Here is a 12,740-nt window from a genome sequence, read left to right as displayed (position 1 = left end):
TAACAGTGGCACCAGGAAATACCCTAGAGTATCTCTGTATCAATAGTGTGGCTGGCAGGACCAGGGCAGTGATTGTCACTCTGTACTCAGCACTAGTGAGGCCACATGTCAAATACTGTGTTCAGTTCTGGATCCCTCAGTTCAGGAAGCACATCGAGGTGCTGGAGCAAGTTCACAATAGGCCAGTTGAGCTGGTGAATGGTCTAGAGATTAAGTCCTGTGAGCAACAGCAGAGGGAGCTGGGCTTGTTCAGTCTGGAGAAGAGGAAGTTCAGGAGAGACCTTATTACTCTCTAAAACTGTGTAAGAAGAGGTTCTAGCCAGGTGGGCATTGGCCTCTTCTCCCAGGCAGCCAGGGACAGGACAAGAAGAAATGGCCTCAAGGTGCACCAGAGGAGGTTTACGTTGGGCATCAAGAGGAATTTCTTCACAAAAAGGATTATTAAGCATTGGAATGGGCTGCCTAGTGAGGTGGTGGCGCCACCATTCCAGGAGGTTCAAGTAATTACTGGATGTGGCACTTAGTGCCATGTTCTAATCGACAACGTGGTGATCAGGGAAAGACTGGACATGACCTCGGAGGTGTTTTCCAACCGAAATGATTCTGTAATGCTGCTCTTGGTAAGTTACTTCCAACAAGCTAACCTCCCTTGCTATCTTACAAGCACCAAAGACAACTGAGAGCCTAGTCTGCTCCCCATATATAATCTCCTCAATTCCTTGCTTTTGGAGCAGGGAGCAAGTCTTCAAGCTCCTTCTCTGACCTCTGAATTCAGCTGAATTACTGAAAATATTTTCAGTGTGAATATCTTCTTCAAAATGAAGAATATCACGGGGGTTTATTTATGAAAAACAAAGCCCTTTCTATGCCTTTGTCTACCAATATTAAGAAAAGATGAACCCAGCTTCTCCTTTATGGGCTACTAAGTTGGGTCTTCAGCCCAGATCCCTTTAAAATAAATCAAATACTCACTTAACATTTCAGAAACAGCTTTTTCACTTATTTTTTTTGCTAATTCATTTTTTCAAAATAGCCACAAGAATTATTCAAATTATGTTGAATTTTTAATTGAATATTATTTGAATTGAATTTTAATTGAATATTATTTGAATTATGTTGTTTGAACATTGTGGCTATTAAGAGATCTGCAAATCCAAGCACAAGCTCAAGTAAAAACACTGGACAATGGCATGCACACTACCAACTGCTACATTACTCCGTACACTGATGTTTACTCTAATCTCCTAATTTTCTAGTCCTTGGGAAAAAATTTTTAAAATGAATATCTATAAACAGCTCAATTGTTGCTACAGAACCTTGGGAAACAGCTTTTTAGGGCATCCTCCACAAAATAACCAATAGCTTGTTTCTCTTGGACCATAATTACTAAGTTTTTGAGAGAAAAAAATACTGTCTATGAAAATTAAATACAAATTAGGCTCTGCATGTAGCTACTAAGTAGTTCAACATAATACTGTTACAGGAAGTTCTTGTTCTGGAACAAAACTCCCCAAAATAACACTTGCAGAAGTCAAGTTTCCTGTGCGCAATAGATTTTAAAGACATGAAATAAAATTCTGTTCAGGTGACGTTCAGATTTAAGATCCTCCAAGAGAAATGCTAAGCCACTCTCTTGCTAAAAAGCATGTGGAAATTCTAGGTTATTAAAAAAAATCGATCCCTTGAGTCTTAAAGCTGGTCCAGAAAATATTAATCCAGATACATAAAAACATACACATTGAAAGTAGACTAAACTGCACATGCAGACATTCAGTTCTGAATCAGTCTTCTTACCATTAAAATTCCTTACACCTCAGGAAATGGAAGCTCTAATTCCCATGCAATACCTGAGATGGAAATCTGAACAATCATTACAAGGGGAGGTTTAGAGCCAAACTATCACACTTGTGAGCCCACACATTAAGATTAAGCAGTTCAGTAAAACAGTTCTAAGAAAGTTTGAAAGGACTCCTAACAAGAATTTTTCAAAGATAAGTTCTCTAAATAATTCTATTATATTCTTGAACACACAAGGTTGAATAAAAACTGTAATTTATGATTTATGAAGCTTTCATAATGAAAACAATATATTTTGTTTCTTGTATAAGTTTTGAACCACATTAATGTCCTACTTTTCACTTAATGAACGATAAATGTGTATCTTCTGTGCTTTAATTTCCAGGTCAGTGGTTTGAGTTTTTTCAAGCCTGAGTATTAGTAATTTTCCCTTACCTATTACATTTCAAAACAGTTAAGTACATTAGCAAAAATAATAAAGAATTCCAAACTTCCCTTACCAATTCCAGTTACCATCAAGCAAACTTTTTAATATACTTTTAAAAACTTTTTAAAGTTTTTAAAGTTTCTTTCTGCTCAAGGAACAGTGCAGAGAATGAAAAAAACCCAGAGCAGTACACTTTTCTACAGCAGAAGCCAACAGTGCAGCTGTAAGACAGGGCACACCTATGTTCACAGTAAGCAGCGAGTCAAGGTGTGACTGTAGCACACTGGTCACACTGATTTTTTATCTGTACAGAATATTCACATGACCCTGTCTCTTACTGTGCTCAGCACCCTGCCTCTATCAGTAGCCATAACCAGTTAACATGGAGCAAGTGAAATGAACACAGCAAGCATTCCAGGTTCCAAACACTGCTCCTCAGAGAATTCCTCTGTGCTTGTCCAGAAAGTCACAAGTGTGACTAAATGCAACTCCAACCATATACAGAATAAGCAGTCTAAAAAAAGTGAGAAATGAGACAATCTTACCCTAATGAAAGCCCTTTTGCATAGACACTGAAAAATAGGCTTTCACTAGATTTCAGTCTACAAGTAGCAGTCACAGTGATGACACACTCCACAGCTGAAGCCCTAAAGAATGGCTAACTACAAGATTCAAAAATCACTTTCAGGGCAGAAAGCAAAGGATCAATCTTTTAAGCTTTCTCCAGGAAACTTTTACAAGTTTATCATCCTGCATCATAAGAAAATTTATCAAGGAGAGGCAAGACAACATTCAAGAGGGCATTCTTACCAGATGTGGCACAAAGTCTAAATTACACACTAACCTACAAGATCTGGCACTCAAATCTTAGCAAGTCAGTATTCATTTTTCTCCCACCCACCTCCCCAAGTATTGATAGACAGTGCAGTGGGTTATAGAACTTTTTAGAAACAGAATTCTCCCTGAAACTCTTCGAAAATAGGCTGTAATGCTGAAAGTCAAAGACCATTAATACTCCCTGTAATATTCTGAGGAGAAAATACAGCACATAAATAACATGCTGTAAATTTTAACTCCAGATTTTTGTTCCAGTACATCAAATTTCTAACAAAGGCTCACATGTCTCAATTCCTCTGCATAACAGCACTTAAAACTGATAAATAAGGATGTGCCTAGGATTAACCTAAAAAAAGTCACCCACAGGCAGAATGCAATGAGTGAAAAAAATTACCTGCAAAGTAGAACAAAGTAAAAACCAAAGCTGTTCCAGTACTTGCCTCACTAACTCCTAACAAGTAGCTTTTGTCAATATACATATATTGTCAAACGGCTTCAAGCCTAGACACACAGATTTGCAATCCTTTCCCCATCAGCCAAAAAAACCTAAAATTGCAGTTTTAGGAGATTCTTATTAATCTGTTTATTATTAGTGTACCTTATCTGCAAACCTATTGCTGAACAAAACAGAAACAGCAGTATTTCTACATACACATCTAAAGTTCAGGCAAAGGAGAAAGTATTACAAGTACTTTGAATTTTATTGCATTCATTGAGTGAAAGCATTTTTCATAGATAAAGTGTCTAATAGTAATTTTTCTGTGAAGTAGGGGAGCAATACCTTTTGATTTTTGGTAAAGTGCTCTGAGATAATGGCAAAACACTTTATCTCAGTCCCTAGAAGTCTGTGCAAGACTTGTGCACTTATGCGCTAAACAGAGTTTAATTAAGTGTCACTAACTTGAAGGCATTTTGTGTAATGATGCTATTGAGAGAACTGTAACTGTGTCAAAGAAAAAAAAAAAAATCAAGGTTTCTACCATACCACACCAAACCAAATGGTGAACAACACGGAACTTGTTTGCAAAATCAGAGGTTTATTCTGCTCTCACTGTTCTGCTTTAAAAAAAAAAAGCAAGCAAAGCGACACAACTGTGTATTTTCTAGTACAGTTTAAGGCATGTTTTTGTTCACTGCAAGTAAAGAAAATTACCTATGAGAGATACTAACATAAGGAACAGACCTCAGGCCCTCAACATACAAGAATTATGTAACAGTATGGCATCGCGGATGTCTGTCACGTATCAACTGCTTGCACCAATCATGTCCTGAACAAGAGGCCTGGAGAACCCAAAGGAAACAGTGAGTAAAAAAATTAATATATTTATACAGATGTAGGCATGTGAGTTGATTTCATCTATTCATCCCTGACTAAAGGCTATTCTATGTTTATACTTTAAACATGCTTTATTATTAGATCCTATACAGTAACAGTAAAGCCTGAATGTTTCAGTACCTTGCCATTAGTGATGTACTTGCAATTAATTTTTAGAAATTTCTCTGTAAATGCTTCCTCCTCTTCAGAGGTGGATGATACCACTCTTGAAGGACGAACACATGCATGTGCTGGCGAGACAGCTGACTCCTTCTGTTGGACTCCATCTGAATCCTGAAAGGAAATATAAAGAAACAAAGAAGAACTTAGCAACTTGTTTTTTTCAATATCAACTTCTGGAGATTTTCTGCTGTGTAATTGGACCAGTCAGGTCACTGATGGGCAGATTATGAAAGAACTGCCCCAACAGGGACTCAAGGATTTGAAACTGACCACCAACACAGCAAACAGTGTTCAAGGTCAGGCTGGATGTGGAAGGTGTCCCTGCCTGTGACAGAGGGGTTGAAACTGGATATCTTTATGGCCCCTTCCAACCCAACCTATTCTACAATTCTACAAAAGATTTAAAAAAAAAAAAAAAAATCACATACACAAATACTGAATAAGTTTGAACACAATCATCCTGGCAATTTTTCTGGCCCATTTTTTAGTCTACCCATTCAGTTCACATTTTTCCAGTATTTTAACTGGGCTGCTTTGGAACAGTGTCAAGGGCGTGGCTCCAGTCAGGGTAACAAACATACCTTTCCTCATCTGCTGAGCTTGTCATTTCCTCACAGAAAGCAATCAGTTTTGTCAGGTATGATATAGCCTTGGTAAGTTCTCTCTGGTTGTTTCCAACCATCTCTGTCATTCACATGCCTGGATTTAACTTTCAGAGGATTGCCTTCATGACTTCCCCAGGAAGATAACAGAGTTATCTACCTCACTGTCTACCAGTATATCCAACTAAGTAATGAACATGGAACCCTACCAGGGACAGGACAGACAACAAAAAAAATTGTTTTCGAACAAACAGACAGACTTCACCAAAGTCTATTTTATAGGCATAGAAATCCTGTTTTGGAGCTTCATCCACATCTAAAGGCTTCAATTTCATACATAATTGCTATTTTTAGTTACTAATAAAATATTACTATTTTTAGAAAACAGGAAGTCCCATGTTCCCTTTGGTTTTCTGCTTTCCTGTTCAGTTCTATTCACTAGTACAGATTGCAGATAAATGCCTTTAATCATATCTAGGAACATTATGTACAACTGTTTTCAGTTCATTATCTCTCTGGCACGACTTTAGTCTTTGCCAGCATCTTTCAACCTCCATTACAGATCAACCAAGAAACAAAAACAATATACAGAACACAAAACTGAATTTTGCTGAAAAAGCTAATCAAGGTATAATTGGGAAACAAACCTTCTGGAGATTAATTCTACTTCTACATATGCCTTCCTACTGAAAACTACAGAGTCACTCTTGTGACACATAACTCAGCAAGTGGCTCTGAAAGTGCTCAGCTGATATCCAAGCCCACTCAGAATAAGGCAGCTATTTCTCACAGTCTCAGTATGGCCTGGGAAAGGGAGGGGCAGGGGGATGCATCACCACAATGGTACTTTCAAATTTAATGATGATGCCCTTGTCACTACATATTATTTTGAAGTGGAATTTAAGCTTTATAGGTAGCAAAGCATGCAGGATCTTCTCAAATATGTGCCTAAGACTGCTGAATGAAGAAATCTTTCAAAAACCCAGCAGCACCAGAAAAACTTCAAAATCTAAGCTAGTTCTTACACAGTCTTACTGACAGAAACAAAATTATTGAAATACACAATGAAATCTTAGCTTAAGTGTCACAAAATTAAAACAAAACAAAAAGCCAACCAAAAAAACCTACCAAAAGCCCCCCAGTTTTAACAAAGAGTTATGCAGGTTTTATATCAGCCACATGCTGGTTGTATCTAGCCACATGGCTGTGGTAAGCTACTCCAATTTTCGATACAACAAAAGAACAAGAATAGAACATGCCAGTTTATTTTTGACTGAACAGGCATTTGGATATTTGTTAGCCTTCTTATTAAATTTGTAACAAGAAAGCACTGATTCTATTGTCCAGAGCTGAGAGAAGACTCCTTTACATTATATAAGCAGAGGAACACATCTTTACCTTGAAACATGCTCAAATTTAAACTGCAAATCTGGAGTCAAAACTGGAGGACAGTCAAAGAAGACAGACATCAAGAGAGCATTAGAGAATGTATACTAGTATGTGTCTCCTTCATAATGATAGCAATCAGCAAAAAGAGAAAAGAAAACCATCAAAGACAGCTGTTATGATGAAGAACAAAACCCTCCAGCCTTAAATGCTCACATAGAAGCTGAGTGCCTTTTGTGCTGTTAGAGAAGACTGAAAACAAAACCAAATGCACACAGTCTACACTGACAAGTACAAGTGATTTCTGTTCCTTGATTTTTTGACAAACATGTCTTCTTCCCTTAGATGTACTTTGAAAGGCCTCAGAAACAAAATAATTATATTATTTTATATTATATATTGTCTCATTGCTAATCTGATCTTCCCTGAAGCCTTTAAGAACTGCTTGTGATGATCTGCAACATATAACAAGATACTTTGTTACATAACTATTTTGTGCATCGGTTAAATGAAATTTAATATTCCAATGTTTTTAGCACTAGACTGACTACACTAAATGAAAAAATCTTTTGCAGAAGAGGTTTTTAAGTATTTTCATTTACTTTGTTTCTTCTACACTTGCAAGTTTTTATCTCCCATATGAGCATATAGTCAACAAAAAGTTTAAAAACAAATTACAAGTATGGTTACATCTCCTTATCTACTATATGCTAAATGATATACACAAAATAATTGACAAAAGGAAGAATAAGGTATTTTTCTGGCATGGAATCTGTAGGAAAAGCTCAGATTCTCAACTGTAAAATTGATAATTTTTCCCTCTAGTAACTTCTCACAACATATGTTACACGGGTAGGTCTTTCTGAGACTGATATAGATACAAGATATATGATACAAGAATGTATTCTTGCAGGCGAGTCTGCTTACTGTGCTACATCACCCTCAGTTTGCCATCAAACAAAAGAAATTATTCAGCACAAATGACAGATATAAGAACTGGCATGCTAAGACAGAGAAAAGGTATCACAGCAAAACAAAACACTGATTTTCAGTAGAAGGGCCACCATAGGCTGTAATGCAGCTTGGGAACCTGTTGAGCAACGATGCAAAATCTTCATATTTAAACTTGTCTGGACCAAGTCATGTAAGCAAATAAGTAAATGCTTTAAGTCTCAAACCTTCCTAAATTTTGAGCACACAGAATCCTGGAACAGATGTTTTGACAGTTTGACTGAGTAGTGTCAAAATATGCTAACATGGAAATTTCTTATTTGAGAGGAAAAGATAATAACTGGGAAAAGAACAGTGGTGATGCATGAAGAAGCATCCAAATGAGATCATAGTTACAAAAACTGCAGAGCAGCTCAGGCTCAAATACTGCATCTTCCTGGTTGGACTGTTCCCTATGGGATGCTGCTGACAGCAAACCACTGTTCCTGGAAAGACACACTTCTTTCTACAAAGCCAGCTCCTACTCAAAAATCTACATTTGAGCTGAATTACAGTGCAATGCGGGTGGCTAAACATTTTTAGCATTTTGAAAGTCTACAAATGTAGAACTACCAAGTAAAAGTTTGTTGCAATTAATTCTGCATTAGTCCTTCACCAATCCCCCTTTTTAACTTCATTTTCTGAAATGAAACTAGAGGACCCTCTCCAACACCTCTATAGCAAGCAGAGGGAAACTGAGCATTCCTGCCAATACATCTTTTCTAAAAAAACTATCAATAAGATTAGAGACAAATGTTTAACAAGCTCTGAAATGTAACAAATACAGAAATGCAACTAATTAAGATTTCCATGTGCAATTACAGCATTTTGCTACAAGTAATTTGCCTTCAAATCAGTTTTCACACTGAAAACTATAACTTTAAAAGACTAAAATCTTGTATTTACTTTTAAAAATGAACTATTTTACTTTCAACTCCAAGTGTTGCCTAATACTTTCTCCCCAAAACAAACAGATAGTTTAAGAAGAAAGCATGGCATCTGCAACATTTATCTTGTAAGGGAAGGTTAATTTTAAGGACAATAGGTATACCTACATTTACTGTAGCCTTGTCAAGCTCTGCTTCGGAAGATGTAGGTGATAGGGGACTTACAGGACTTAGAGAGGGGGAGCTGTCCACACTAGATATGTAGTCTGGGTCAGGAACATACAAAATCTATAAAGAAGATATAATGTAGATAGATGTTAGTTATGCTTTCAGATTTACTTTAGATTTCCCATCAGTTAAGCTATATTTACTATGCTTTCTCGAGTAAGCTACACAAAATCGTTTCTGCTACCATTGCTTTTAAAGGAATTATGACCTGAGGGAAAAAACAATACTATACAAAGTACTTGAAATTTTAGCATTTCAAGTTTTAAATGCTATATTGATAAAATTTTGATTTTCAGTCATAATAACAGAGGAAGAAGTTCAGATAGAAAGCATTAAAAGTATACAGCATGCCAGAAATAAGAGTGTCCAAGGAAAATGTGTCCAATTATTTCTCTTGCTATGACTCTACTATTTCAGCAATAAGAAATAGACTCACTGAATGTATAAAAAAAATTCAACTGAAGGTATTCACACTTTTAATACATTATTTCAGCCATAGTAGGCATTCAGTCTACCTAGGGAAAGTTCTGCAGCAATCAAAAATGAATGCAGAACTTTATCAACCAAAGGGCAAATACCAAATGACTGATACCACAGTTGACCTATCACTTGTTTCCAGGCCTGTCTTTCAAGGAGAAGTGAAAATTGAATGCAAAAACAGGAAGGGGGGTGGGGGGAAGGCAATAGTGACCTATAATAAGTGAATGGCAATTAATATACTGCTGGTAAAAACAAAGTTTCCAGAGCGGAACATGAACATTAGAATAGAAATTGCAGGCAGTAATATACTATACAGTCACAGAAGCTTGTAAGCTCCACATTGAATGTGTCTGCTGATCTAGAGTTGGTAAACAGCCTGCTATATTTGCAAAGTAACAATTTGGCTTGTATCTAAATGTATTTGTTGTACCACTAAGTACATCTAGTTTTATAAGTTCTCTGATCTTATATAAGGGACACAGGTAGCTTCCTTACATGTTTCCTTTTAGGCAGTTATTTTATAGGAACAAGGAATAGACTGGAGAAAATGGAAAAACTCTTTTACAAAGCCAGTAAGAAAATCAGTAAGAGAAGTACTTTAGCACTCTGGTAGGAATGAGAAATATAGTAAAAGAGGACTTTGTTGGATAAGTAGCATATATAGTGTAATAGTACCTGTCCAGGAACGACTGCTCTGGAGAAAAGCTTATTTAATTGAACCAGTTCATTGGGTGTTGTATCAAATTTCAAAGCAATACTGTTTAAAGTATCTCTTGATTCCACCTGTATCAATTGGGGAAAAAAAACAAAACATAACAAACCTGTAAGCAGTTAGTTCAAATAGTGGCTTACATATTTTAGCATGTGTAGATTTACCAAGATTCTGATGAACTTTAACAATAACTTTCTTTATTTCTTATGACTGCCCACCCCCCAAAAAACAACAAACCCACCACAAAAAACATTCCTACACCCTAAATATTAGTGTACTGCAACCCCATGTAAAAGCACACACCTTCCTACTATATTTCCAGGTGGCCAGAAGTGTCAGTCATACAGTTTGAGCTGTAGGCTCAGCTATTGCACCAGAACTTCCACTCTACAAATTCACTGCTGGTTACCACTAGGCAATACACCATTGACTGGGTTCATAGAATGATTCATTCCCTCTCTTCAACTGCTTTTCTCCTACAGAAAAGCTCAAGGGTTCTCTCTATAAATACACCCTCTTACTACTGAAATAAGCTTCTGTTAGGCCTTGACTTTCAAGTAAAATCCATCACTGAGAAAATGCAAAAATGCTGAAGCAAAGCAGGTCGACTACTATGACAGCAGATGAAGCATAAACATTTTGAGAAAGTGATTTCCAGCTAAGGAAAGGATTTTTTTCAAGCTCAGATTCTGACCTCCATCTCCCAAAGTGTAGTCAAAATGAGCTACTAGAAGAAAGCAAAAGGAAGAAAGTTTTATACAGAAAGACTATTTCAGAATAAAGAAATCAAAGCCTTAGGAATAATGGTGATACAAGGAAACAACCAGAAGTTTTACTGCATAATAGCACAAGGCTTCATAAACATTGTACCAGAAAAAAATACATTTTATCAGTTAAGACAAGATGAAGCTATATAAGCTAAGATATATTTGCAGTTAAATGCAAGTAGAGCTAGAGAATTCTTTTCCATATGATTTTGTAAAGGTGCACTTGTCAACCTGGATTCACTAACAAAAAGATATAAGCATTGCCAAAGAAAAGGCAATTAGCTTTTTAAGATAGGATTAGAAACCTATTATGAGATTTTTTTATACAGGAAACCAATTAGCTAAGCAAAGCAGCAAACATCTCTCTACACTAGTATTTTCAGTATAGAAGACTGTATTGTAGTAGCTCTCAGTCATTCAGTATATACTATCACAGATATACAAAAAAGTAAGAATATTTTCATTTGCCATGTTCAACTGGTACTACAGCAGAAATCAGAACAGGACTGTAATGAGACCAGATATGTACCACGTGCTTCACAGACCACAACAAAACTACCCACCAAATCATTGAACATTAAGGTTTCTATCAGAAGCTCTACACGATACAGAAAGTTTGCTAAAACAAACTGTAAATTCAAAAGTTTTGCCTAAGTTTGCATTCATATAAATGTTGAAGGGCAACAGTCAGCTGCTAGGTAAGTATTTCTTATGTATCACTTAATGATTGAAGCAATTGAGATTTTAAGACTAATTTATGACATAAAACAAATTAAAAGCATTCAAACCACAAAGCTTAAGCCCTTTTTAGAGTGCATTCACTTTTACAGCCTTCTGAAATTAAAACATCTTGTGAAATTTTGGCAACTAAAGGGCTTATCTCACTCATGATAAACATAATGGCAAGTATAAGCTTCCATTTTGTTTGGCTGTCAAGTTTGCACAGGTAAATTTCCACACTACATGGGACTTCAGGGACCAGCAGAGATACCGTCTCAAAACAATGACACTGCTCACATAATAGAGACTTCCAAAGTATCTTCCTAGATTCAAAGGCCTATTTTCCAGTTCTCAGGCCCTCTACTATTCTAAAAAGTAAAATCTGAACAGCCAAAATCTCAAAGAATAACTTTGTAGAAAAGCACAGAACTAACAAGATTTGAATAGTGCCACCACATACCTTGGATTCCCAGCTTTTCCCCTATCAATTCACTTCTATATGAGAAGGCAAGAAGTTTTTCCTTCTCTCTCAGAGAATAAACTCCCTATACATTGAGGTAGCTACTTAAATGCTATTCTGAATGTTAAAAGTCTTATATAAATATTTGAATATTAAATCTTCATTGAGAATACACCCATGTTTGCCAGGTGCATTTATGTATAACAGCAGATGGAGAACTTCAGCCACCATTGTCTCTTGTTTCAAACCACCTTCATCTCCCTCAGATAAACAGCTGGCAAAGTTATTTAAAAACTTTATTTTAAACCAAATTTTCTACTGGTATTTTAATGAACTTTACTGTAATTGCATCTCAACAGTCAGAATTCACTCATTCCTCCATTAAAAATTAAACATCAAATACATATGAATCAGAGTGCAGAAATAATTATTTTTTTATTTCAACACTAGATGCCCAAGAGCCAGAAAAATCAAACAGTAGCTTAAGCACATTAAAATAGACTAACAAAATTCAACAGATGGGAAGACTAAAAAAAAGGGTGAGAACAAATAATACAACTTTGGCACTGTACCCAAGCCTTTAGAAATACCAATCATGACTATATTAACTAATTGTTAATTTTTATAATATGCAACATCAGTAAAACCCGGTAAATATCATAAAGCCAATTTCAAAAATAATTAGTAAAAGACAACAGTTGAAGTAACATCACCATTATGACCTACATTTCCAATATTCCCCAAAGCAGGTTAAAAGATTATGACAATGGCATGCTCAAAGAAAAGCAGCAGCCAAAAAAATAACACGTTCCTTGAGTTTAAAATGGAAGAGCCAAGAAACTAAAAAAAAAAAAAATCACCAAAACTCCTGTGTGTAGCTTTCTAAATAGCATGTAAAGGCTTCTAATGGCAATAGAACTAGTGGCACCAGCCAGAAGAGTGCCCTTAG

The 12,740-nt window shown here is 36.2% G+C and overlaps 1 protein-coding gene across 6 annotated transcripts in view; it reads right to left on the bottom strand.

Annotated features, from left to right (window-relative positions):
* OXR1 (oxidation resistance 1) overlaps positions 1–12,740 on the bottom strand; it is a 138,615-nt gene that overhangs the window by 45,541 nt on the left and 80,334 nt on the right. For 5 of the 6 annotated variants that reach the window (XM_053993634.1, XM_053994410.1, XM_053995207.1 and 2 more), the window contains 3 exons: positions 9,808–9,915; positions 8,593–8,712; positions 4,518–4,670 (listed from right to left, as the gene is read on the bottom strand). In XM_053993634.1, coding sequence (XP_053849609.1) covers positions 4,518–4,670; positions 8,593–8,712; positions 9,808–9,915 — 381 coding nt within the window. The remainder of the gene's footprint in view (positions 1–4,517; positions 4,671–8,592; positions 8,713–9,807; positions 9,916–12,740) is intronic. The other variant, XM_053996021.1, reaches the window with a different exon arrangement.

This window comes from Vidua macroura, chromosome 1 (genome assembly GCF_024509145.1).
Source record: "Vidua macroura isolate BioBank_ID:100142 chromosome 1, ASM2450914v1, whole genome shotgun sequence".
NCBI lineage: Eukaryota > Metazoa > Chordata > Aves > Passeriformes > Viduidae > Vidua > Vidua macroura.
Note: the sequence above shows the minus strand (reverse complement) of the source record. Positions and strands in the feature narration are given on the sequence as shown.